General features: G+C 39.8%; 3 protein-coding genes across 9 annotated transcripts; 1 reads left to right on the top strand and 2 right to left on the bottom strand.

Moving 5' to 3' along the window:
• Nucleotides 1-67: 67 nt before the first annotated feature.
• tsku (tsukushi small leucine rich proteoglycan homolog (Xenopus laevis)) lies at nt 68-8,100 on the bottom strand. 4 transcript variants are annotated; one of them, XM_026372118.1, is made up of 4 exons: nt 7,824-8,100; nt 7,349-7,575; nt 2,842-3,153; nt 68-2,037 (listed from the first exon to the last, which is right to left on the bottom strand). In XM_026372118.1, exons 3-4 carry the CDS (start codon nt 3,145-3,147, stop codon nt 1,297-1,299), a joined length of 1,047 nt encoding a protein of 348 aa, XP_026227903.1. In that variant the 5' UTR covers nt 3,148-3,153; nt 7,349-7,575; nt 7,824-8,100; the 3' UTR covers nt 68-1,296. The 4 variants fall into 4 exon arrangements, with proteins under 4 accessions (XP_026227903.1, XP_026227887.1, XP_026227910.1 ...); XM_026372102.1 differs by lacking the exon at nt 7,349-7,575; XM_026372125.1 differs by lacking the exons at nt 7,349-7,575; nt 7,824-8,100 and adding an exon at nt 5,401-5,490.
• A 4,649-nt stretch (nt 8,101-12,749) lies between these two features.
• On the top strand, nt 12,750-20,721 carry gucy2f (guanylate cyclase 2F, retinal). The gene is made up of 18 exons (XM_026376638.1): nt 12,750-13,494; nt 13,843-14,144; nt 14,476-14,830; nt 15,025-15,109; nt 15,646-15,742; nt 15,869-15,994; nt 16,436-16,516; nt 16,732-16,908; nt 17,034-17,190; nt 17,441-17,590; nt 17,792-17,940; nt 18,055-18,218; nt 18,312-18,504; nt 18,777-18,951; nt 19,378-19,476; nt 19,571-19,665; nt 19,782-19,867; nt 20,640-20,721. Exons 1-18 carry the CDS (start codon nt 12,750-12,752, stop codon nt 20,719-20,721), a joined length of 3,318 nt encoding a protein of 1,105 aa, XP_026232423.1.
• A 2,343-nt stretch (nt 20,722-23,064) lies between these two features.
• On the bottom strand, nt 23,065-26,519 carry serpinh1b (serpin peptidase inhibitor, clade H (heat shock protein 47), member 1b). 4 transcript variants are annotated; one of them, XM_026341630.1, is made up of 8 exons: nt 26,421-26,491; nt 25,753-25,784; nt 24,902-25,051; nt 24,589-24,781; nt 24,165-24,435; nt 23,975-24,073; nt 23,622-23,854; nt 23,065-23,524 (listed from the first exon to the last, which is right to left on the bottom strand). In XM_026341630.1, exons 3-8 carry the CDS (start codon nt 25,018-25,020, stop codon nt 23,222-23,224), a joined length of 1,218 nt encoding a protein of 405 aa, XP_026197415.1. In that variant the 5' UTR covers nt 25,021-25,051; nt 25,753-25,784; nt 26,421-26,491; the 3' UTR covers nt 23,065-23,221. The 4 variants fall into 4 exon arrangements, with proteins under 4 accessions (XP_026197415.1, XP_026197440.1, XP_026197433.1 ...); XM_026341655.1 differs by lacking the exon at nt 25,753-25,784 and having other exon boundaries at nt 26,421-26,519; XM_026341648.1 differs by having other exon boundaries at nt 25,753-26,501.
• Nucleotides 26,520-26,732: the final 213 nt, after the last annotated feature.

Raw genomic sequence — 26,732 nt, 5'->3', positions numbered from 1 at the left:
CCTAACAATTGTTGACTTTTTTCATCACAGACAACATGAGTAACAGCATTTTATTAAACCACACGTCTTAGAGTTGTCATGTTTATTACACATTTGATTTATATATATTTTTAAAGGTATATACAATATAGTTATACATTAAAAAAAAATTAACTTAAAACAGAAACGTGGGGCTAATTCGATTTTATAATTAACCAAGTGAAAATCTTAAAATCAAATCCGAACCTTTACAGATTGCTGACATTCACAATCTCTAATGTGCAGTCCTGAGGCTGCCTGTCCTCGAAATACCACAGGAATGCTAAAGGTGACGGCACAGTGCAGCTTCATATTTCATTTGTCACGCATTTTAAAACAACTCTAGAGTTTAATTAGAAACTGGATTGACGTGAGGTCAAAATAACTCATTGGTCAACATGAACACAGCTTGTTTACTCCTGTTGTGTAACACAGATCACTGAGCACCATGTCAAAGGCTTCACGCACCAAACTGGCAAAGGCTGTAACACAAACTTAAGAGTTTCAATGAGACTTTCACCGCTGCACGTTAAATGGTAAGCTAGTTAGAGCCGCTCAGCAAAGACTGGAAACAAGGGGACAGGGCTACAATGGCTCGATTCTACTTTGGTCATCGGGGGACAAAGGCAACACTCCTGCAAGTCACAGCTCTGGGCCTGAAAAAGCTGCCACTGTACAACCATAACTGCTCTTTTTACACTTTAGTTTTTGTGTGGATTAAACTAATTACACGTAACCTGTTCAGGCTGATTTTGTTACCTTCAGCCCGACCAATCTAGAGGTTTCATCCAGTCTCTGTGTTGCGATAGGCTAACTAGCTACTTCTTATCAATCTCCTCATGTCACTCTTACCTAAAAATATGAAAAAGTTTAACCATTATTTTAATGGTTTGATTAATCCATCACATTCAAAGTCAAATGAAAAATCTTTAGTGGTCAACAGTCAGAAAATATTCTTCAGTGTGGATATTATGAGCTAATGTGGAGTATGTGCAAATAACTATTAATATGGTCCCACTTTAAATGAGAATATTACTTAATGTTTTGGGTTCATGGAAGTTTCTCTACCAGTTTCGACTATACTGTGTATTAAGGTGTAAAATAAATTGTACGTGTTTTTTTTGTTTTGTTTTGTTTTTTGTGTTAAAACCTGTAAAACCTGTATTCCAAACTTTTACATTGAACTGAGACAGTAACACAGAAAGTGTTTTGCATATCAAAGCAAATAAGGCACAGCACCGGCATCCGGCTTGTAAAGGGTGGTACACAGGCACAGCCTCAAGATACGACGCCCTCTGTGTTACAGTTCAACACCTCGTTGTTCTGGCTTTGTCCCAGCTGCCGGTGGAACTGCCCTTGTTTTTGGGTCCTCCAGCACTGGATGCTTCTTCCCAGCGTTATACTTTTAATACTCGGAAGGTGGGTTAGCATGTTATTTGGCAAAGATGAGACACCAGAGCCAGACAAATTGAGCTCCTGCAGAGAGTCCAGTCCACTAAAAACAGCGGGGCTCAGAGTCTTTAGATTAGGGTTATTTAAGAGGTCCAGAACCTGGAGGCTCTGGAGGCCCTTGAAGCTGAATGGCTCGATTTCTCGAAGCTCTTGGAGGCCACTGATGGATAAATAAACAAGATCTTTGAGCTGAGCAAAGGTTCTCTCCTTCAACTGTGTGATAGGGTTACCATCCAGATTGAGGTACCTCAGTGGAAGTCCCTCAAGCCTCGGTACACTAGACAGCCAGTTTGTTGACAGATTTAAGCTTTGAATGTGTAACACTCTTCCATGTGAGGTTGTAGAGACTGACACAAGTTTGTTATTAGAAAGGTCCACACTGACAGGTTCACCGTTAATTTTAGTAGCGAATATGTCCATGTCAAACACCTGGAAGCCGTTGTGGCTGAGGTCAACTTCAGCAAGAGGGAGACCTGAGAAGCAGCTCGCTGAGAGCCTCTCCAGGTGGTTGTGGCTCAGATCCAGAGTCTCCAGGTAACGCAGCTTGGACAAAGCATGGGGACTTATCTGAAAATGAGAAGGCAGGAAAAAGATTTACGGTAAGAAATGCCTTTACAAGTAAGCAATTTACTGGAGGTGCACGACAGCACAGACTGATCCCATCTGTACATTTCTCTCTCACTCACTGTCAATTATTTCACCCGCCCAAATTATTTCAATACCACATTTTATTATCAACATTAAATGTCCACATGTTTATTTGTTGTTGATTATAGGTATATAATGTGTCTTATTATAAGATATGCAAGTGTCTTTATTACACAATATTTCTGACTTGTGGAAAGTAATACGTTTCTTATCTGTACATCCATCATTAAATATTAACTCTTACAAACTCCATTTCCAGAAAAGTTGGAGCTTTAGCTACAATGCGAAACCAAAATCTATGATTTCTTAACTCACTTGAACCTTTATTTACTGTATCTCACAAAAGCAAGAAATGACCTTCATGCTTGATTCAGAACCTTCAACAGACCTAAAAAAGTTTTTAGAAAAAGTCCCAACTTTGTGGAAATGGCTTTTGTTGTGCCCATGTGATGAGTGTATATAATAATAATATTTATACTTATTATAACTCTGTTTTTGGAATCCACATACTCCTGAGGTATATTTGGATATTTAGCTGCTAAATGCTACTGCCTTGTCTGTCTCAGGTGAAAATATCGGCCTGCTGCAGTTAAAGATGCTGTAAATGAGAGTGGTAAGATTAAACTAAAAGACACTAATTAACCATCAGTAACTCTGGTTATATAATATCTCTTAGAATGAAAAGAAGAATGATGTTTTTTACATGCATGAATTCCCTCTGACCTTTGTTATATGGTTGCTGCTGAGGTCTAAGCTAACAAGGGTGGTGTAGCCTGGACCAGTTAACATGGCATCACTGAGCGGGCCCATGTTGTTGGAGGACAGGTCCAAGTGCGCAGTGTCCAGAGGGATGGGGACAGGCATGGTGATACCGGGTCCCAGCCCTCGACAGTCCACTGTGGTGAGGCTGAAGCTGTCGAACAGGCCAAAGCTTTCCACCTCACAGCGGCAACCAGGGTGGCAGTTCTTGACAGAGCTGCACTGGACAGCAGCCAGCAGCGGCAGGCAGAGACACAGCAGCAGTGCCATTATGCTCTGGGGAGAAACCAAAAAAAAAACAAAAAAACAATATTTATATTTTTAAACTTTTCAATCACGTCACTCCCATTGAGGTTCAAAAGTGTCATTTAAACCTTCATCAGGATATAATCACTGCTTGAGAAAGCTTCATAGCCTCAATTACCGGATCAGACTTGAACACCTTGTTCAGAGGAGCTAGCCTTATTCAAATGCCACCTTCAAGGTGTTCATTAAGCTCTGTGAAAAGACTTAAAGCCTTTTTTGTGCAACCCGGGTAGCCCCAATTGCCCTCACTCTTGGCTTCCCAATGGATGTAGCCTGATTAAAATCAAAGAGCTCATTTGCACTTTGTTAGTATTCGACTAACATGATTGTACAAGGTTACAAAAATGAAAATTGGAGTACACTATCAATCAAGGCCCTTGAAATATCTCTGCTCCAGCTTAAAATTAGGACAAAATTATAAGTGACCACTTTCTAAGCGTATTTTTTTAGCCTATGTGCGTTAAGACAAAAAAAATACAAAAATACAAAAATTATGCTATTACATTAAAACAGCAAAAATACAGCAAAGCCTGAACAATAAAAATGTGAATCACAAAAAATCATAAAGAAGAGAATAAAGAGTATATAGAAAATATGTGAAATCTGCACCTAAAATGTCTTCATTTAGAACCAGAGAAATACCTTTCTTCAGTTGTTGCTAGGTCTCTCTCTGTGTATCCACTCATGTGTAAATGATAGCTGAAGAGAGCGCTCCCGGTTTAACTTAAGCAACATGCACACACACACACACACACAAACACTTAAATAAGTATGAAATTTGGACAGAGGTTACGAGTTGTGCAACAGGTAGAAATGAACAGTCACAGTCGAGCTGTCCAGGCATGACACATCTCAAAATGTTAGAAATTAAAGTCTGAAAAAGTTTTTTTAGGTTTCTTTCAAAGTCAAGGCACAAATAGTAAAAGACTGAAGTTTTCTTGCTTCATCTCATTGTCTTAAAGTCACTGATTCCTTAATGCATTTAACAGGGATCTGAGTGTTTCTGTTAAAAGTTCACCCAAATGACGTAAGATTAAGATAATTTTTTTATAACCAAGCCACCTTATAACGAAATGTAATTTGGTTATGTTCTTATTAACCCTTGTTATATCTAACAAGGGTTAAGGTTACTTATCTTGACTTATGCAAGAGGATGATATTATAGCTGCATTTGTAGTCCAGCATATGTAGGCTGATTACCTCTGCTCAAAGTCTACTTGAACAGAGCTGTTCACCTCTGTGCAGCGTTTCTTTTGTTTTGACTCTTGGCTTCTGACTGATTGTGATGCTGATAGTGACGTGTTCCACCTTATTGCTATCTTCAATACACACAGACAATTTACATGAACAAAAAACAAGCAAAAAAAAAAACTGCAGAAAACAGCTGTAACACACAGAAGACAGTATCTTAAAGGTGTATTTTTACTACTTTGACCAAACATCAGTGGTCAGGTTTTATGATGTCAAACTGAGCTGTGTACACAAATCTTTCACTCACTGAACAAAAATTTAAAAACTAATAGCCCATGGAATGAGCTACATAAAGAGCAGACAGAAGGAACACTTGATATGTGAACTGAGGAATTAATTTTTCATATTATAAAGCTATAAAGTAGCTGCTTTACGTGCCCTAATTTCACGCATAGTGTTTTGGAAATTAACTTATTACTACGTCTACAGTTTCTATAGCAACTGCTAAACTCTTTACACTTGCACACAACGTCATATAGTTATATGTAATAAATAATAAGGACTTTCTCTGCTGTCTGTAAAATTAGATTTATTCCACCTCACGCTAACTACAGGCCTCAAAGAGATCTGCCCTGTTGTTAAACCACCGAGGAGCCAAATTCAGACTAAACATTGTTTTTGTTTTTTTTTTTATACGTAGCACACTGATCTCAAGCAGCTGGTCGTTCTTGAGTCGTTTTGCGGTCATATCCATCTCTTCCCTCTTCCTTTCCTGCATCTTTTGCACGATCTGTTCTGCTTCAGCGAGAACTGTGAACTTTCTGTACAGGTGTTCCCCTCAACCTCTCACCAATAAATCTCAGCTAACTGCTGCTGGCGCTGCTTTCAAATTAGACACAATTTAACCACTGCAGTTACGTAACTGCACTTGAGTCGCGTGCACACGAACTTTCACTCTGTATTACGTTTTTTCTGTAACGCAATGTGGCATCATGCAGCAATCCGGCATCCAGCACCACTGTTTACCTCAATGTTGTCAAGACCAAAGATGAAACAGTTCTCCACAGGATAACCTTCCAGAGTTGTTAAATCCTCTCTGTGATGATTAAAAGCCACTGTGCTCACTAGATACCACTGTGTTTTGGTATCTAGTGAGGTTTTCCTCCAATGGGACTTTCCAGCTCACATTTCATTGTCTCACCTGTAGAGAAAACGTAACACCCACACCAACACAGCCCCATGCATTGTTTTAACGCTGGGCAAATGTCTGCTGTGAACCCTCTGGAGCGGCCAATTGGCACAAGCCTGTGAAATCACGCCCCGACACCTTCTTACTTCCAAAGATCTTTTCACACATTTATATATCGTGGGAAAACAAAACATCAACCTCTGCTAGCCTCCAGCTTTTATTAATTCATTAATTTATTTACTTACCTACTCCCACCAGTGCATTCAGTTACAATTCTTTCTGAATTATAACGTATCACTTCGCAACTACAGGCAGACATTAGCTAAACCTTATCACTCTGACGATCCAATTACAGCAGTGTGTTATCAGTGTAGGAACAATAATTCAATTCCTCAGAAGCTAATATAAAAGTATAATTGTATTGCCTACAAGCAATGTGCTTATCTAAAGTCAAATACTGTACAAGATGTTCTTCCAGGTGGATTTTCTTTATCTAAATAAAGTAAAAGTTAAGAATCTCCACATTTAAAGAAAAAAAGTGGACATAGGGTATCTACTTCTTTCTCTAATGTAACACATTTATTTCTAACAGTGTCTGATCTCATCTAGCCCTCAGTTTTGTTCAATATCTTCCAGGGCTCTGGTGTGTTCTTCGTGACCACTCTGTTCCAATTTAATCTTCAACTTGAAGGCTGAAAACTGTGTAATTAGAAAATTGATGCCACACTAATCCTTTTAAGCTAAATTAGTGCATGCCGCTCTGGGGTAGGCTGGGAATTTAAATTAAATAGATGGTACTTAAGTGTTTTAAAACAATTAGGATGCCTACAATGATGGTGAATAAATATATTCACAAGTAAGGAGAGTGGTCAAAGTACATTTTAGCAAAACCTGAAGAGGCTATATTTCAGCAAAAGGCGATAAAAGATTCACTGGAGGGTGCAGCTAAGTGAGCGGCCTGAATTATGACCACTTTGTCAATGTAAAAGGTTAAAGTCCAAGCAGGATGTGGGGTTAATACCAATTATGCCAACATACTGGTAAATATTATTTGTCTAAGAAAATGGTGAGGTTGCTATGAAAATGAGTGTAACTTAGCAGAAGAGGAGAAGAGAGTCGGGATCTCACTATGTGTTCATCAAATGTGCGCAAGGAGAAAGAAATATTGCTGCACCCCATTTATCTTCCAGTTTCTTTTTTGTGAATTTAAAGTTTGACAGAAAAGCCTCTGATTAGTGCATAAAACATGAGGAAACTACCCAAGAGTACCGGCACAGTGAAAATGCTGATAGCCTTCAGTAATAGTCATCCCTCAGTAATAAAATATAAGGATTTAACACAGACAATAGCTATTCTGCTATTCTAGGCAGTGATGTGATTCTGTTAGATGCACCATTAAATAGGATTTTGAGTAAATGTAGCTGGCAATGCAAGGTCCTTTGAACTTTTTTGCATGCAGGACTTTTACTTTTTTACTAGTTGCTACTTTTCCTTATGCCAAAAACCCTTTTTCCCCATCACTGCATGTTTCTTTCTAGTATAAAAAAAAAAAAAAACCATCACATATTCCAACCAAACGAGCCTTTACGAGCTCTCCTTTATGACTTCAGATGCCACTTTTTTCAGTGCCAGCCAGTTTCCTACATCATAAAGTCTGACCAGTGGTGACAAATGTGTTGCTGTCTTCTCTGCATGACCACAAAGTGAACCACCATGCCCTGGAAAGTCAAGAGGCGGGTTTATATATATATATATATATATATATATCTAGATATATGCACTCACTGCGTGGACACCTCTGTGTGTCAGACAACCTTGCAGCAGTACGTGGCAAAACAAGGAGCCTGTGCGGATCAAACATCCCCAAAACTGTTATCACGTCATCTCTCCGCACTATTACGACCGTGAATGTCGACCCCGCCCCCTTAGGAAGCTGTCAATCACAGCTCCACATGTTCCATCTGCGCTCGCCGTCCGTGCGACTTGTGCGCACTGAAAGTTTCTTTAAATGTCTGACGACACACGAAAGAGAGAGAGAGAGGGAGACTGGTCAGTTCAGTCGGGACACCGTGGGCGGTTTCTTAAACACAGGCAAACGTGAAATCTGATCTGACCACAGAGACCGCTGGACTGCTGCGTTCCTCTGTCCCCAAACTACCCCACTGATAGGCGAAGGTTTTACGCACACTTTCCCACTACAACAGCACCACCCACCAATAAAACGCGCTCTACTTTAATCACCATCCTCCTTCAAACTTACTTTGGTGCCTTTCATCTTCTCAGTCCGCTTTTTTTCGCCAGCTTTTCACTTCACCGCTCCCATTTTTTTTTTTTTTTCCCAATCCCTGGCAGCGCTGCTGTGGCCCCCCCGGTGGTTCGTCCGCGTCCGGGTCTACATGAGCTCCGCAGACTCCTCTGTGTGTCCGATCGGCCCCAGTAAAGTGTCAGGAGGTGGAAACACTGGGACTCACGCCGTCTGTTCCCATCCCATAAAGTCCTGCCCGCCTGGTGAAAGCCTTGGGCTCTCCTCTTATCACTGTCAAGTTCTCCATGTTACTAAATAAAAGCTCTTCCTGTGAGGGATTTCCAAAATAAAACGACTCAAACGCACGTTTAGGTTTTCTCAAACGTTTCTCAGTGTTTAACCAGATGCTTTCCTAACATACATGCTGTGTGATACCCTTATGTTAACTGTGGGCTTTCATCTTTTTTTTTTATTGTGTTGATTGGGCCTGTTAATGTAATGCCAATTAAACTAATCAGCGTTGAATAGCAGGCTTTTATTTAGAAAAGCTCTGTCCACTGTGCGTGTCACAAACAAACCCACATGAAAAGAGGAGCTGAGGAACAGTGTTGCGCAAGAATGAGTTTTGTTTTTTTTTTGTTTTTTTCATGTGGTCTGAACCTCTCAGTTTAAAGATCTGATAAGAGAAATAACGGAAACCTAGTTATTTCCGACTGTATTTGCTGTTGCTGTGTTCTCACTGGGTCTGCCCTGGTTCTCTCTAAAGAATAAGTGTTTGGCCTGTGGGGTAGACACCATTTGCAAGACAGATTCTGCAGGTTTGTGTAAAGGAATTTTATCCTCACCCCCTAACAACGAATTATCACAATGTGTGGTCCATGATTGGGAAATTCAGACCTTTCTAAACACTATTACACAGATGAACATTAGAGTCAACACAATCTGTAACATAGGCTGCATAACACTGTATTGCAGACTAAAGCAAATTTGTGGCGCTATTAGGCTATTTCCTGCTGTGATGTGACGTAAAGCTCTCAGAAAGGACTCTCAGAAACACACAGGTCAAGTGAGACGAATTATGGTGAATATCTCTTGCTTTTACTCCAACTTTGATGAGCCTCCACACTCTTTCCCACATTTCCTCCAATCTAATGGACCAAAAAAAGAAGATTTCTACTTATTAAAGCAATCATTTAATTATAAATGATTATAATTATACATGCGTTTTAGTAATTACAAATTGTTCCCTAAAAACATCATCATTTATTTTGAGACAATTCTTTCAAATAACAGACACGTCACGCAGTAACAGGAAGCTATTGTGACATTGTCGTGTCATACAGATACTTAAGCAATCACAGACACAAAACACTTGCATGCAACGCTGTCTGGGAATCTTCAAGGCTGTAAAGATAAGATAGCGATGTATGCTGGCAGACAGAATGTAAAGGAATAAAAATAAACTCAGAGCCCTTGAATGAAAGCCATGATATACTGTTATGATAAATGCGCTACATGCTGTCATGTTGTGATTAGTGTGTACATTTTTTCTTCAGTCACAGGACACTGAGCCTGTTATCTGTCAATTAAATCAATCAACTATAGCACTATTACATCAGAACATTGTCACTGTGGAGCTACTGGAGTGTACAACATACTGGGCGAGTAATCATAACCAGAGGGTTTTAATTATAACACAGTTTCAAATGGGAAACATTAAGAGGATGTTTGCATCTTAAGTATTATACAAAGTGTGTATTTCCTGACACTTTCAGTTTCTCATGTCTGGCTGTGTTCTGTTGTAAGAACAAGTGTTATGAAAACCATTCATAATTATATATATATATATATATATATATATATATAATTGTAATTTTTTTGGCAAGCCAGAAGTTAAATCGCTACATCCTCTGTATCCACTAGATGGCAGCAGAGCTACAGTCACACTGTAGCTGCTACATATAAATGATGCAATCAATTTAAAGAGCACTTTCATTGTAAATAACAAATATCACAAACAAGAACCAAACATAAAATCAGTAACATCTGGTATTAATCCATGATTTAGTTGTGACCCTGAGGCTTGTTAATGCATGTGGACTAACTCTCCATTTAACAACGAATGGATTATAAATAAACAAGATTCAATTTAAATTACTTTCATGATACGCTTCTGACTACATAAATCATCATGCTGAATATATTTTCCTAAAAGGGATCACTCATCACTCTCCCCATTTAGAAACAATAATCTCTCTAAACTCACTGAATACATCTTATTTCATCTTAATTTAGAGGCTTAGAGGACTGATCCAGTGTACCTCAGACATATTGGCTAAACTTTCATTCATGTATTATTCTACCCAATTAGGGGATATTTCAATGCACACGTCACCTTAAAATCTATATAAAACATGCACAGGGACTTTTTTTTCCACCCATTTCCTCATTATCATATTTTAACCTGGCCAAGGACATATTTAATCATTTATCCCCTTTGTTGCTCATGTTGCATTTTGCCCCCCTTTCCCATTTTGCATAATGAGAGACATGTATCTTGGCTAGTTGATTGATTTTATTTATCTCCCTACTATACATTTTGAATTTCTATTTGCTCAAAAAATAGGATAATAATGGTGATGATAATAATAATAGTCATACATATAATAATAATAGTAATAATAATAATAATAATAATTAGTAGTAGTAATAGTAGTAGTAGTAGTGGTGGTGGTGGTCATAGTAGTAGTAGTAGCTGTTTCCTTTCACAGTATCCAAAAGAAAGCTAATTTAAGGAGCAACATCTGATGTGTTATGCTCACTGCTCACTGAATGGACATTGGGCTGAGTCATCATTTCTGCCCTCTATTCCTGGGTGCAGGACAGTGGTGTCAAGGTGTTACATTTAAGAGGCTCATCGGCTTATGTGGGATATGGGTCAACAGAGGTAGAATCACTTTCCAAACCCATGTGCACACAACGCACTGGGGTATTTGTGTAACATTTCTAAAAACCAAAAAGTTGGACCCAAATTTTGCAAATAGAGTGAGACTGGAAGGCAAAAATATTCAAGTACCTCATACAGAAGGAGCATCCACCAAATGCTTGATCAGTGTAAGCAATGATTGGTTGCCACAACTTCAGGCTAAACTTAAACTGAAATAGTGTGTGAAGGACAAGGACAGAGACCACTATGGCACATGTGAGACCTTCAAGCTCTCCGGCAGCATTACCTGAGAAACCATGAAGCTACTGTGATGAATACAGCAACTTTAAAATCATTGTCACTTTACACACTCCGCACCTGCATCCAGAAGTGCAACCTGCCTACATCTATTATACAATGCGTAATGTGTCTTTATGGCTCAAATGCATAGTTTTTATTTGGTATATGTAAAATCCTCCAAACACACACACGCACAAATGCACATGCATGCAGATATAGGGCAGCTTTTTTATACAGATACCGTTGTTGCTTCATACTCTCTGTTCTTTTCTCCTGAGAGTCTTATGGTGAATGCAAAGTCCTTCAGTTTTTTAAAGTCATTGGCCCAGCCAATATATTTTGCATTTAACACTGTCATCCAAGGGTTGATGTCGTGGCAGCAGCTGTTCTTGGAGTCATATGCCAGCAGGCTGCTTTGGTGATGGTGACTTTTAAAAAAAAAAGAGTTGAAAGACTGACGCAGGCAAAACACATCAGAACTTGCAGCTCCCACAGGGAGCACCCTTCGTTATCTTTAATTACTCCCACTCCACCAAGGTTCAAATTCATTTAATCTGTGGGACCTGCTGCGGGCATATTAGACCAATTAAAGCATGGTTCAGGTGCCTTCCTGCAGTATTGCTGAGGTGTTTCCATGGCAAGACAACGTCTGCACATCAGAAAATGTCTGTAAATTCAATATTTATTTCTATATATTCATGTTGAGCTTTAGGTTTTGACTTAGTATTTTTGTTGTCATGAATTTAATGAAACGTGGATCATCTCATTATCGCATTTGAAGAGAGACGAAATGACTTCATGAATTCATAGTGATATCTTGAATGACAGGAAAAGGTCTTGTTGCCTCTCCAGGCTGCACAATAACAAGGCTTTTAGACTAGACCTCTAAGGCCTGTTGCCAATCCTCTTATACTGCGCCTCACTGAAAATGGATTAGTGAGTAACACCTGTGTTTTCATCCAGGTCACTTTGGAGGGATTTGAATGAATGGGCCTGTAGCTGACAGTAACCTCCTATACGGACAATGCATTCAATTCTTTTTTATTTTTGTCGTTCATGTAAATTGCTGTTGGTGGGATTTTTTGTCTTTGGACTTTATTTGCTTTGTAACTGAGTTTGGAATATGTGATATTCTTTTTTTTGTTTGTTTTATATATACATATGAAAGCAAGAGAACCTTTGGTCCACCGGTGATTTTTCCTCGTTGTTCAGATAAGATGCCTGTGAACGGAACTGTTTGTGGAAACCCACAGGAGCCTTCAGAGGCGCTGACTGCGGGGCTAAGTAGCTCTCCTGGGTGCTGAAGTTGTCTCTAAACGCGACAGACACAGCTCCCGAGTCCTTCCTGTCACTTTCAGCCCATAATCCAAACACAATGACTTGGCTGTGTCTTCACTAGGGTGACACCGTGGATCCTTGGGGTCATTAGGTAAAGTTTGGGGATGGTCAGTTGACAGATTTTTGTGGAGACAGAAAAGCGTAGAGCACACCTGTAAGATTGTCTCTGACTTTGAGAATGGCCTGGTGGTATTAAAGAAATGGTAAGTGATTCTTTTTTTTTTTAATTCAGAGCTGCGTACTTATACTAGTTGGAAAAAATATATACTTTCCAAGAACGATTTTTAAATTCATTTATTTTTGCAGGTGTCGCAGGGGAAATTGATAAGTTAATAGTGAACACAAAGATTCACTATCTTGGACACCCTGGAAGGACAATGCAACATATTTCTCCTAATTTCAGAGGGGCGCTTTGGGAGTCCAACCATCCATCATGTGCGCCCACAGTTAAAAGAAGACCAACTCTAACTTCACTGCCCTTATATAACTTTCTATTATGGATCCTCCTCGGAGTGTTAACGTTCCCTTGCTGTGTCCGCTGTTTAATATTCAAAGTGGGGGTCTTGGGGCCTTGGAACTGCGACCCCGTGTTCTACAGGTCCCTTCCTGCTGAGGCCGCTAGGCTCGCTGTAAGCAGAATAAACGGAGACCCAAGTCTTGCTCTGGGTCTGACTATGGACTTCATCATTCTCCAGGAGCCTTGTGAAACCTCTAAAGCACTCACCGCCTTTATTTACTATGAGAAGATGGCAGATGCGTTTTTGGGACCCACCAACCCTGGATACTGTACTTCAGCTACTCTTCTGGCCAAGAACTGGGATAAGGGCGTCTTCTCCTACAGCTGTCTTAGCTGTGAGCTGGATGCTGCCACAGGTTATCCCACATTTGCAAGGACAGTGCCATTTCCCACTGACGTGTTGTTCATCGTGTTGAAACATTTTAGGTGGGCTAATGTTGTAGTGGTCTCGTCCAATGAGGATATTTGGGTTGAAACGGCAATTAGAGTGGCCACTGCTCTGAGGACTAAAGGACTTCCCGTTGGTCTGGTTGCATCCATTGGTATAAATGATACAGAGGTGGAGAACACACTGAGGAAAATCCAAGCTGCAGGAAACATAAAAGGTGAGTCTGTGACTCTACAGTGATGAAATGTACTTGTAACACTAGACAGAAACCTTCTCTTTAATAGTGACCACTTCTGTTTTTTGGACTTTTTATGCTAAAGGTTAGAAGTAGAGACATAAAAGGTAAGAGAGGGGAAAGAGGAAGGAATCAAAGGATTCATGCTGCAAAATAACATTGACTACATGGTCAGCCATAGCCAGCACCTCCCCAGGACACCCAAGCCTTTCACTTTTAACTAGTGATTTAGTTCAGTTATTTCATAAGACCTGACTAATAAAGGGTGCATCGTGCAGTGACTGTATGTATATCCATATATTTAGCACATCACCACTGTGTCTGTTTCAGTTATCATCATGTGCATGCACTCAGTGCTGTTTGGAGGAGAGCAGCAGGCTAATTTCCTCCTCATGGCACAGAAAATGGGTTTGACTTCAGGGAAGTACGTGTTTGTTCCCTACGACACCCTCCACTACAGCGTGCCCTACACCAATGTCTCCTACTGGCCACTGCAAAACAATAGCAGGCTGAGGGACGCTTACGATGCAGTGCTCACCATCACCATGGCCTCTGATCCTTTGTCCTTCTACGAGGCATTCACTGCTGCCAAGAAGAGTGAGGAACTGACAGTGGCTGTACAGGCAGAGCAGGTAGGAGCTGCCTTAATGTCACAATGGGACATTAAAGTGTAAAAGGTTAAGAGCTTTTTCTAGTCTTAAAACTATACTCAAACGACCATAGACACACTGGAAATGTATTGGTTGCTGTGACCATCCATCCAAGTGGTGGCTATTTAGTATTTTTACTTCCACCATCAATTTCTACCATTGCTAACTGTGCATTTTAGTCCTGCCTTGATACATTTAATTCATTTCCTAGTCTACATTTCTAGAGAGGACAGTTTAAGATAATTGTAATAATATAATTACATGTCACGTCTTCTTTTGTGACCTTACCAACACACATCAATCGCTCTTGTAGGTTAACCCATTATTTGGGACAATCTACAACAGCATCTACCTGCTGGCAAAGTCCATCCACAATATCAGGAGAGCAGGCATGCCACTATCAGGTTCAAACCTGGCTTACTTCACAAAGAACACAACATTCATCGGCTTCAACCAGAAGGTCCAGGTGGATACTGGTGGGAAAGTCAAGATGAAATATGTCATCCTGGACACTAACAACAAGGGGAGTCAGCTCTACCAGACCTATGTGGTGGATCTAACATCGGAAGTGCTTCAGTTTGCAGGAAAGTCCATTAATTTTCCGGGAGGATCCTCTCCCTCAGCAGACTCCAGCTGCTGGTTTGAAAAGAATGCAGTCTGCACAGGCGGTAAGATGTTTTGTTTTGACATGCACTATACATATATATATATATATATATATATATATATATATATATATATATACTATATATTGTGATCACGGGCACTTGTAAGTTTGCATTAATTGCATTAATGTGTTTTATAGCATGCTCTTCATGCTTTATGTCATTTATTGTATGCAATTATCTGTTCTTGTCATCAGGTGTAGAGGTCACCTACATCATAGTGGTGTTTTCAATCATCTCGATTCTGGCTGTAGGAGGGCTCAGTATAACACTTTATGTCAGGTACAGTCTACAAATGCAAACACATTCACTTGTTCGATCTTTAGTAGATGGATTTTTGAATCAGAAAAGATGCATTTGCACTCTTGAGTGACTGATGAGATAGGATGCTAAAGAAATATCCCCTACAGAGATTATCTCTGGACATGAAAATTGATTTTAATGAAACACAAGAAAGATGACATCAAGTGGATCTTTCATTTATGCTCTTTCTAATGTTTCAATACATACAATGACATTAAACACAAAACACAAACACTTTTGGAATATTTTGAGTACATCCACACTATTTTCGATTATTTCCGTGACCTATTTCAATCAGGCAAAGCATTTATTTTAAAAGCAATTCTTCTCCAATAGTAGAAAAATTTGTTATTTTACACCTTCCAATATGACTACATCGTGTCTGCTAACAGGAAACTAAAAGTAATGTCCTTATTCATCACCTTTCTCTGCTTCAATGATGATCTCTGAGATAATCTTAGGATTTGCCCATTGGTTGAATTGAATTTCTTATCTTTACTGAATCTGACTGGCAGGAGGAGACTGCAACAAATCCAGCTGGTCAAAGGTCCCAATCGGATCCTCCTGACCTTAGAGGATCTCACTTTTATTAACCCCCAGCTTAGCAAGAAGGTAAGTAGCAACTTTACATTAATCAGTTGTGCATGTTTTTAGCTCCTCCCAATGGATGTAATCTAATGTTGAGTGTCCAGATAAAACTAATTTATTACACATCTCACTTTGTGTGATGTCTTGCAGAAGATCACTTTAGAGGATCTGAGTGAGTCTAAGAGTGTTCTCGACGAGAAATCTGCAGACCGCTCACACTCCGTTAACAGTATGCAGACAGCAACTCACGAGACCACAAATGTAGCTGTGTATGAGGTGGGTTACACTGTAAAAAAGTCGTTGCACTAATTCCAGCATAAGTTCTAAAATGAGGGACTGCAAGGTGGAGCCCATATCTGGTTCATTAACGCTAAATGTTAATTATTTGTAGTTAAGGTAAAGTTAAATTCTATATTATTATTAAACTATATATTATTAAACTATACTATATATACACACACACACACACACATATATATATATATATATATATATATATATATATATATATATATATATATATATATATATATATATATATATATATATATATATATATATATATATATATATATATATATATATATATACACCTATGTGAGCACATAGGTGTTGATGAAAAGTTCAGTACATATTTAAGGGAGTAAAACTGTTTTTTTCTTTCTATTATTTATAATACTATATAAAATAATACTCAGAACATTGCTTCTCTTTAAGGGTGACTGGGTTTGGCTGAAGAAATTTGAAGAGGGTCAGTTCAAGGAGGTGAAGCAGAGCACCACACGGATATTTACAAAGGTAAAACACAATGAAACAGAAAATAAATAAACTTCCACAGTATTGTATTTTCACCATAATTCAATTGTTTGGAAAAGCTACAGGGTGTCTGAAATACCATAATACACATATGTGCAGTATTTGTTTACAATAAATATTTTATGGGTGTATTGTATTGTTTTATTGTTTTATAGCTTTTTTCTACAATTTTCCCAACTTGTTCATCTTCTTCTCAGATGAAGGATCTGAGAAATGAAAATGTCAATCCATTCCTTGGCTTCTTTTCGGACTGCTCCATGTTTGCTGTGGTGACGGAGCACTGCTCGCGGGGGAGTCTGCAGGACCTGTTGAGGAATGAAGATGTTAAGTTGGACTGGATGTTCAAATCGTCCCTTGTGCTTGACCTCATCAAGGTACATACAAAATATACTGCAGGTGATGAACAGTTGTTCTTTTACAACCACCCTGCTTGACATTCTACCACAAGTGATAATTCAGATAGTCTTTTCTTCATGAGTTGAATCTTTTATGCTTTCAGGGTATGAAATATCTTCACCACAGAGAATTCCCCCATGGTAGACTAAAATCTCGTAACTGCGTGGTAGATGGGCGATTTGTCCTCAAGATTACTGACTATGGTTTCAATGAGCTGCTGGAGTCTCAGAAGGCTCCCTTAGAAGATCCTGCACCTGAAGGTACCCTCTACTTTGGACAGAAATTGTGTCTGCAACTACTACTACTGTGTGTACTGTACATTTGTAGAAGGAACCTTTAATCACACATCTCTCAAAGACCAATTGCATTATCTACAACATTAGCAATTTAAGTGTTGAGTTAAAAATTTGATATAATTTGCATCCACTATTGCACTCATACACAAAAACACAACTAAGATTTGCTAAATATTGGTTGTGACTGGCAGTATGTCTCCTTTGTTCTGCTCAGATCTATTTTGGATGGCTCCAGAGTTGCTTAGAGACCCTGCAAGCACTCGTAAAGGTACCTACAAGGGAGACGTGTACAGTTTTTCTATTATCCTTCAAGAGGTGGTGGTCAGAGGGCCCCCATACTGCATGCTGGGTCTGCCACCTGAAGGTGTGTATCTATAACTTTGGAGGAGATGCAGATTATCAGAAGCACACAGTTTAAAATAAAGTTTGGGACAACTAAGATGTAGATATCAGGAAACTTTCACCAGTATTTACAGCATTTTGTATTATCCAGCATGCAACAGAGCTCACATGCAACAGCGGGACACCATGTTGATATTAATGATCTGCTCCACTCTCCACACAGAGATCATACGTAAGGTGAAGAAGCCCCCTCCGATGTGTCGCCCCACTGTGGCCCCGGACCAGGCTCCACTAGAATGTATTCAGCTGATGAAGCAGTGCTGGAGCGAACTTCCTGACCGCAGGCCAACATTTGAAGAGATCTTTGACAGGGTACCTTTTTGGAAATACCATAATTCTATCAAAGATTACAGCTATTGTCACACTCGCAAACTGAATTTTGAAAAATATAGCTTAAATAATTCTGCAACTTTGTTTTACAACTAGTTCAAGCTCATCAACAAGGGTAAGAAGACCAACATCATTGACTCTATGCTGAGGATGCTGGAGCAGTACAGCTCCAACCTGGAGGACCTCATTAGAGAAAGAACAGAGGAGCTAGAGGTGGAGAAGCAGAGAACCGAGAAGCTGCTGTCAGAGATGCTCCCACCGTGAGTCAAAATACACACAATGATCCTTTCAACAGTGTGAATTTGAGAAATAAATGTCCAGACGCTCTGTAACTTTCCTGAATTGTTGTCCAGCTCTGTAGCTGAAGCTCTGAAGACTGGTGCCACAGTGGAACCAGAGTACTTTGACCAGGTGACAATCTACTTCAGTGACATTGTGGGTTTTACCACCATCTCCTCACTCAGTGATCCCATCGAGGTGGTCGACCTTCTCAATGACCTCTACAGTCTATTTGATGCTGTCCTCAGTAACCATGATGTCTACAAGGTCAGAGGGAATACTCAGTATTCATAGTAAATGCATGTGTGAAGATGTTGAATTCAAGCTACCTTTCTTTAGCTGATATTCATAGATTTATATATTTAATAAATATTCGATTTAAAGGTTTGCATTGTTTGTATAGAATGAAACATAATTAGTAATCATATCTCTCTAATATAATGCAAGTTTTATTCAACAGCATCTGTGTACACATACCGGAGAGAGACACACACCCTAACTAAGACTAAATATGTGGAAATATTTTTGACACCGCCCAGGTGGAGACTATTGGTGATGCTTACATGGTAGCATCAGGTCTGCCAAAGAGAAATGGCAACAAACACGCTGCTGAGATCGCCAACATGTCTCTGAACATCCTCAGCTCAGTGGGAACTTTCCATATGCGGCACATGCCAGACGTGCCTGTCAGGATCCGAATAGGAATCCACTCAGGTGAGCTGGATCTAAGTGGTTCACAATCATTAACTTTTCAATACAAACATCATTAGTTATGAGGTCCCTGGTCATGAGGTCACTGGTCATGAGATCACGTGTGGTAATCTTAATGGTGGTACATTAATACAGTCTGAAAAAGACATATAAAACATCTGAGGTACTACAAGGACTACACGTGATGTCGTACCAGCACAATAGTCGAATTTATTGTACTGAATCACTCTTTCTAATGTTCATTATCTCACTTTGAAATCACCTTTATCCCATCTATCGTGTGTGTTTACAGATACAAAACACATGCCCAAACATGTCCAATAGGAAAAATGAGAGTATGATACATCATCAACTCCCCTGATAACATTACCCGACATATAAATATGTACATATATTCACAATACGTATGGCATTTCTGTGTCACTGCAGGGCCATGCGTTGCTGGAGTGGTAGGTCTGACCATGCCTCGGTATTGCCTTTTTGGAGACACCGTCAACACCGCCTCTCGTATGGAATCTACTGGGCTGCGTGAGTATCCCGTACACATGCCGCATCGTGTTTATTGTGTTGTGCCATGTTCTGTTTTGGTCCAGTCTTTTCTTCTGTCTGTTTCTTCCCTCAGCTTATAGAATCCATGTGAATATGAGTACTGTGAAGATCCTCCGTTCTCTTAATGAGGGTTATAAAATAGAAGTCAGAGGCAAGACAGAGCTGAAGGTAAAGGGTTTCGGTGTTTCACTGTGGTGATTAATATTTTAGAGGAGACCATCTGAGATTTTGCTAATCATTGCCATGTTTTGTGGTGTGTGTATATGTATGGATTTTTGTTGCAGGGTAAAGGTATTGAAGAGACATACTGGCTTGTGGGGAAAACTAACTTTACAAAGCCATTGCCAAAACCACCAGAGATTAAACCAGGGTAAGAGCTTAAATTTCAAATTATTCAATACAACTTGTGCAATTCAAAATAATAATAATTTAAAATTGCAAAAGGAACTAATTCACTCTGTAATACAAATGTCCTATCTGACATAAAGTTGTTTTAATGAGAATTATTAGTTTTAATATCTAAAAATAAAATCACTACTACTTTCAACACTGTCAAACTGCTGCCTGTTTCTGACAAACTTGTGCAAACTGCAACCATCCACGTGTTACTTCAGGCAAGACAATCACGGGCTGAACCCTGAGGAAATAGCTGCATACAGGAGAAAGAAAACTGAGAAAAAGGCTTGACTTTCTATGCTCAAAAGCAGAAGGTAGAAACGTGCATGCTAGCTGGTGTTGTCTTGTAGAACTGGTGCAGTGGCTGTCAGTTGGATGTGATTAAATGCAACCTTTGACCTGGCACACAGACTACTTCCTCCCATTGATTTCTGAATCTTGGTGATTGTGATGTGTTGTACTGGTTTCATTAATCCCTTGATCTTATACCCTTTTACATCTTATTGCACAGATTGCAGAAAACCCTCTTTGTTGCTTGTTTAGTGCGTCTGGCTGGAACATTTCTATTCACAACTATTTGTGGACGCAGTTCTTGTGTTTGTTTTTTTTCTTTTTCTTCTTTGTGCTACGTCTTCACGTCACATTTTCACCTCTTATGATTCACAGGTTTTCCTTAAACACTAATGTTACTGTAAAATACAAGAATGGCTTTAGCGACACCTTTAACTCCAATCTCTGTTCACTAGGGATAACTGGCAGGAGATGGTGACAGAGGAGATCAAGATACTTTTTCGCAAAGCCAACAGACAAGTGGACAAAAAAGTCTGAGTGAGAGAAAATGAAGTAAAAATGTAAAAGTAGCACATCCAAAGAAAGACAGAGAGGTAGATCTTGGAGGGGCAGACAGAGGACAGAGCACCACCGAGCCTCTCACTGTGGCTTAATGCAGACTTTTTTAAGAGGATTGTCCATCGACTGGCTAATCTACCTGCAGCCAACACAGCAGTACACAATGGTGCTAATGTAATGAGGGGTGTTACCTGCCTACGTACCTGCTACCAGAAGCACAGGGAAGATGATGAAGGATGCACCCATTCATTGCTCTTACTCTTCTGCACTCACTGGCCACTGAGTGGTCGCCTATTACAGGACAACCAGAGGTTCACCCGTAGGAAGACTGAACATCCCAAACGCCTATTTCAAAATGAAATGTTTTTCTGATGATTATGTTTTTTAGTTTGTCGCAGCTCATATAGAACGTGGAGGTGTTAGTTAGGTATGGCTGAATATAGTGTTATTGGTCCTATACAAAAGTTGGAGGCAAAAGCTGGTGTTGCGTATAATTATCAAACAAGAAACTGAGAAATTTGCCCCTTTTTATTTCTTCTGTCACAGAAGGACAATGAAGTCAGTCATGTTTATGTAGGCCTATTTCAAATTTTCTGAGCTACAATCCGTAAATGAGTTGACAGTACTGAAAAGATGACAGAACTTTGAAAGTAATGACAACACAGAGAAAGTTTTGATTTTTTTTCTTTCCTGTAATCAATTAATTTTCAAGTCTGTTTAGTTAAACATCAGATTTTCAAACATGCTGATTGTTGTCAAGTTTCTTTCCCCCTGACACTAACACTATGATGTTTAATGTCGGTATCAAGTAAATAAATGGAATTAAATGTATTGTCTTTGCTTAAGGTCTCAATGATTCGAGTCCTGCTGTAATTATTTACAGATCTATATTACAAATTAATTTAATGAAACTAAAGTGGATGAGGAAAACAATTTATGATGGTCATTTTTTTTCAGCATTTTATTTATTTTGTGTCATTTCAAGTTGAAGGTAAATAACATCTGAAAGTGTTACAGCAGAAGTAGCAGTGTATGATGTTGGTGAGCAGTGCACTTCATCCAGAGCACCATCTGGTGTTCAAATTAAACGTTCTGCTGTATGAGCTGCATCCAGCATTGAGACATAAAAAATACAATAATGATATAAATCAATACATTGATTTGTAATTTAATATATAAATTGATTTGTAACAATATTGTTTGAAATGCTTCAAAAGTTGAATGCACTCGGGCCTTTTACTCATTTTACTCTTCACGACCAGACGGGGGTGCTACAGCTCCAACACAGAAGGCATCTATTCCTTACAAAGAGATCAAAAGCATCATTTAGATCTTTTATTGTCATATTTTCTGTGATCAGAACTAATGATAAAACTAACGATCATGTTGTGACTATGTGAAAGGGATTATAAAGTTCAGATTTGTATTATTTTTTCAAGCTCCTCTTACAGCAACATCCTTTCATCTACTGTGCTGGGATTGCAGGAGATTACGTTTCCCACTCACCATGAGAACCCTGCACTCCAGTTTTTCCACTGCATAGTCTGCTTTTATTTTGTTTTGGGTATATCAACAAAGATTGTACTGACTTTAGTATTTAGTCTAGTGGCGGTCGGAGAAATGAACCATAAAATTCTATGGGTATTTATCCACAGCCGAGGAGCAGTATAGGGAAAAGACAGCCATTGTCTGATCCCTGCATTCCAGACCTGGGAGGATTGTTTGACCTCCAGTGGACTGTAAAGATTGTTATCCTTTTCCTTTGAGATGTTAACTCTAGTGAACACACATTCCTGTGTTCAACCCTGCATAGGGCTGTGTCTACTGCATTTGGATAGTTTTCAGACAGGGTGTACAAAAATAGCACAGCCACACAAAACTCTTTTTCTTTATTTTTTATTGGAAAAAAAAACACATATTATAACATAATCACACAATTCCAACAGTTTCTTTGTGGACAGCAACAAAATGGCACAGCATGGTTGGCAGGGCAACATAAATTAAGCATCAGCCGTTTGCCACCTTTCTACTGCAAGTTCAGCACATGCAGCAGAATAGTTCAGTGCAGACTGGCGCTAAATATGTCGTGGAGTGAAACAGAACTGTAGAACAAGCTTGTGCAAAGATCTTTTTTTCTTTAAACATTAAAGATACTGCAAGAAAACGCACATGGTTCATGGCTGAACCAACACTGGCAAAAACAGGTTATAAAGAAAAAGAGATCATACTTAATATAAGCATGCTGTCCGCTGTGCCACCTTCCTGTTCTCTGTGGAAATCTCAAATAAGGCACAGATGGGAGTTTTTAGTGTGATTTATGTCTTTTTTTTGTAGTTTAAAACACTAAGCTCAGTCCATAGGTTACTTATTGGAATGTGTTCATGAGGTATCAGTCACACCCAAAATATATACACACACACAAACAGGATCCTGACATAATTTCACAAAGCTATCCAACACAACTCACAACTCACTAACATTATAGCTCATCACGCATCGTGTTTCCTTTAGGTCTAACCACTCTGCCAATATACAGGATGGAGTTGGTCTTGTTGTCCTTCACCAGGTAAATAAAAGGATGATCGACATAGAAGAGTTTGGGGTTCCTCAGCTTCTCGCTGCCAAAGATGCTGGTATCATAAGGGTTTCCCTCGATGTCCAGCTCGACGGCTGATGCGTGGAAGAGGTTAGAAAGGTAGAGGTCCTTCTTTCCTGAGATGTTTGACAGGTCAGCCTTGGCTTTGTCTACAGCCTCAGTCAGACCGAGCTCTGCTAGATGTTTCTAGAAAAGAAAAAATACAGAGTTGCTTAATGCTTCGTTGAGGTTTGATGTATATATTTTTTTAAGTCATGGAAACCATCAGGCAGACGCCATTTACCTGCAGATTGTGGCTGACTTCTACTGAGATTTTGGGCATGGAGATAGCCACAGCTCTGTTCTCCATCTTGCTCAGCCAGGTGTCCACCTGCTGCCTGGTGAGGAGTTTCTCCAGGCGTGCCAGGGGCTCCAGGTGGTAAGGCATGATAAAGATCATGGAGGCCTGCTTCTTGCCCAGAGGCATGTTCAGCACATAGATACGGTTCTCTGTGTCCTCGTAGAAGTCATACAGACCTGTGAAGAGCAGTTAGAAAAAGCAGATCTTTTATCATGTTTGCATTCTTGTTGAGTCGCTTGTGGGTTTTCGAGACATAATAAGCTAAGATGAGATGTAAAGATAACGGAGGAACTCACCTGTGCGATGCATCATGGGAACTCCAATAGTTAATGACCGTGTAACAAGGAAACCACGGGTGTCCACCATTTTCTCGTGGAATTTCTCATCCCAGTGAGCTGTTGGACAAAATATAGAAAGTCACACACCTGCAAAAACTTTTCATATCTTTTGTTTCAGCTTTGAGTAAAAGAAAGTATTTGTACTCACGCTTGAAGAACATGGCATTGACGATCAAGGCTCCATCTGGGTTCTGCACATCCTTGGTGACCTCAGGCAGCTTGCCGTCGGTTGATTTGGCTGCCCACTCATTGATGGAGTTCACCGCACTCCTCTTGTCCCTGAAGTTTATTTTTGAGTGGTCGTAGTTGTAGTGCTTCTTGCTGCTCTTCACAAAATCATCAGCGAACGAGACAGAGCTGGGTCCGTAGAGGCGGTTGTTGATCTTCCAGGTAGAGTTGCGTGTCTTGGCGTCGCTCACCTGAGAAGGAGCAACATATAAACTGTTACGAAGGCCAAAACACTGTAACTACTGAAGGTCCATCTTGGGGATGCTTCCTCCTGTGGTACTAGAGTAAAAATAAAATGATCTGATGTTACATGTTAGGTCTAAGAGTTCAATTGTTGTAGTTACCTCAGAGAGCAACTCCGACAGCCCTGAATGCAGGTGTTCATCCTTCAGCTTGTCAGCACTGAGGACAGTTTTGACCTGGGAGGCAGTGGAAGCCTTGCCACCAAGAGCTACCATCCCCAGAGAGGAAGCCACAACCAAGGGAGAGATGGCAATGTTCTCTGTATCTTTATCCTTTGCCATGTTGTGGTAAAGGCTGAATGAAATGGTAAAATAAGAACAGTTTTAATTGTTTTGTTTTACAAGGTGAACCTTTAATGGGCTATAAAATTCAATAATTCAATCTAAAAGTCAAATAAAAATCACAGTAGCATACCTGAAGGCCAGGTTGGCGCTGTTATCAGCCAGCATGGTGGCATGGCTGCTCAACTTCTTGTCCTCTGCAGAAGCCACGAGGGCCAGCAGACAAAGACCTACAATGCTGATCATCCGCATCCTGTCTGTCTCCAATAGCAGCTGTAGCAGCCTGTGAAAGATTAACAAAAAAAATTTTCAAATTAATATTACTGAACCTGGGTAGATTGTGTAAAAATCACTAAAACATGTGTTGATTTGTGTTGGATGTAAGGCAATTGTTGAGTTTTTGTTTTTTTTTTTTCAAATCATTTTATATATTTGTTAAAACAATTGTTTTGTGAATATTTAGCTGAAATTAAATGTGAAATTACAAGGAAACAGATTGGGATGGGAAGCTGTAGGCAGGGCTGGGTTAGCTCAGCCCACACAGAAGCTTGAGGTAGACATTTTGCTCGCCACGTCAGCAGCAGCTAGAAGCTCAGCTGTGAAGCCGGAGCTGCTGTCCACTCAGAGTGAAGCTTTGTGCTGACTCAAGGATGTAACATGAAACCTCTCTGGACATTTTCACTTTGAGGACTGGCAAGTTTAAGGATTCGTCTTCAGCCAGTTGAAATAAAGATGAGAACTCCCTGTAGTGGCACTCTGAGCCATATTCTGCGCCAGAGGAGGGCGTGAGCCTGCTGCAGGCTATATCTATCTCATCCCATCGCTTGTTCAAACAAAGGACCAAATGCAAAGCCTAAGGCTACATGTAGCAGAGTGACATCTCTAAAAACAGTTTTGACTCCCTACCACCTTACAGAGATATGTTGTTTGTTATTTGCATATTACTGATACAGGAGAAATGACTTCTGCATCATGTTCGGATACCTTCAGATGTTTTCATGTCTGCGATTTTCATTCTGAAAGACAAGAGGTGTATGTAATAATCTCTAAAGAGCAGGCAGTGAAACATTATTCATGCTCTGACTCAGATGCAAGTCTGTGTCTACATCCTACGTCCTAATTTTTCACCCTTAGACTTAAAACATTTAGGTTCAAGTTGTCACATTGAGAGACGTGAACTGATTTCATTGGCTGTGTGCAACCCAGAACAAAACTTTGATCCAATCAGATGCACCACAGTCAAGCAACACAGATTTTTTTAGAGAACAGATTTGGATTTATCATCGTCAAAAGGTGATGGGTTAGGTTTTAAACAACAAAGTCAGATTGAGTACACAGACACTTCCTCAATAGATGTGACCATACTTAATGCATTTAAACAGTGACATGCACGACTCAAACATGAGGGTAAGTTAAGGTTGAAGGGTAAGATGCATGAAAACTTTAAGCTCTTTAAGATTCCCTTTCTTTAACAACAGAAAAACAGAAATCTGGTGAACTATGCAGGCGAAACAGCCAGAGAAATAGCAGTGCGTTTTAACCTGGCTAAAACAGAAAAAAGCTGCGCAGTAACAATCAAACAAAGCAGCTTCTTCCCCCTCTGCATTCCTTCCTGAAAACAAAAGTTTCAGCAGTTATCTTTCAATCCTTACCTGGCACAGATTCGCAGGGTTTCTTCTCTGAGCTGTGTCCGGTGGATCGCTTGACAGTCCAACACTCTGCTGCTCTTTATACCCTGAGAGAGAATTTTCTAGAAGTGGGAATGGGATATTTAAATTAGGGCCTGTGTTTTTTCTCAGGAAGTGGGGAACTGGGACATCCCCCTTGAGCCAAAGGCTGTAATCAGAGACATTAACTCTTCAGCACTGATCTGAGCTCAGCTTTGAGAGTTTCCCATGAGCAGCTGCAAGCAGAAATTCAATAAAAACTAACTGATGGTGGGTCAGTTGCAGCTACTGATACAC

Source organism: Anabas testudineus, chromosome 13 (assembly GCF_900324465.2).
Source record: "Anabas testudineus chromosome 13, fAnaTes1.2, whole genome shotgun sequence".
Lineage (NCBI taxonomy): Eukaryota > Metazoa > Chordata > Actinopteri > Anabantiformes > Anabantidae > Anabas > Anabas testudineus.
Note: the sequence above shows the minus strand (reverse complement) of the source record. Positions and strands in the feature narration are given on the sequence as shown.

Coding starts and splice junctions, on each gene's coding strand:
- serpinh1b (XM_026341655.1), bottom strand. CDS start 25,020: ATGCGGATGATCAGCATTGTAGGTCTTTGTCTGCTGGCCCTCGTGGCT. Junction 24,782..24,901: donor AGCGCCAACCTGGCCTTCAG/GTATGCTACTGT, acceptor CATTTCATTCAG/CCTTTACCACAACATGGCAA. Junction 23,525..23,621: donor AAGTCAGCCACAATCTGCAG/GTAAATGGCGTC, acceptor TTTCTTTTCTAG/AAACATCTAGCAGAGCTCGG.
- gucy2f (XM_026376638.1), top strand. CDS start 12,750: ATGCAACATATTTCTCCTAATTTCAGAGGGGCGCTTTGGGAGTCCAAC. Junction 15,110..15,645: donor AGTATAACACTTTATGTCAG/GTACAGTCTACA, acceptor TCTGACTGGCAG/GAGGAGACTGCAACAAATCC. Junction 19,666..19,781: donor GAGGCAAGACAGAGCTGAAG/GTAAAGGGTTTC, acceptor TTTTTGTTGCAG/GGTAAAGGTATTGAAGAGAC.
- tsku (XM_026372102.1), bottom strand. Junction 2,038..2,841: donor GCAGCAACCATATAACAAAG/GTCAGAGGGAAT, acceptor TCTCATTTTCAG/ATAAGTCCCCATGCTTTGTC.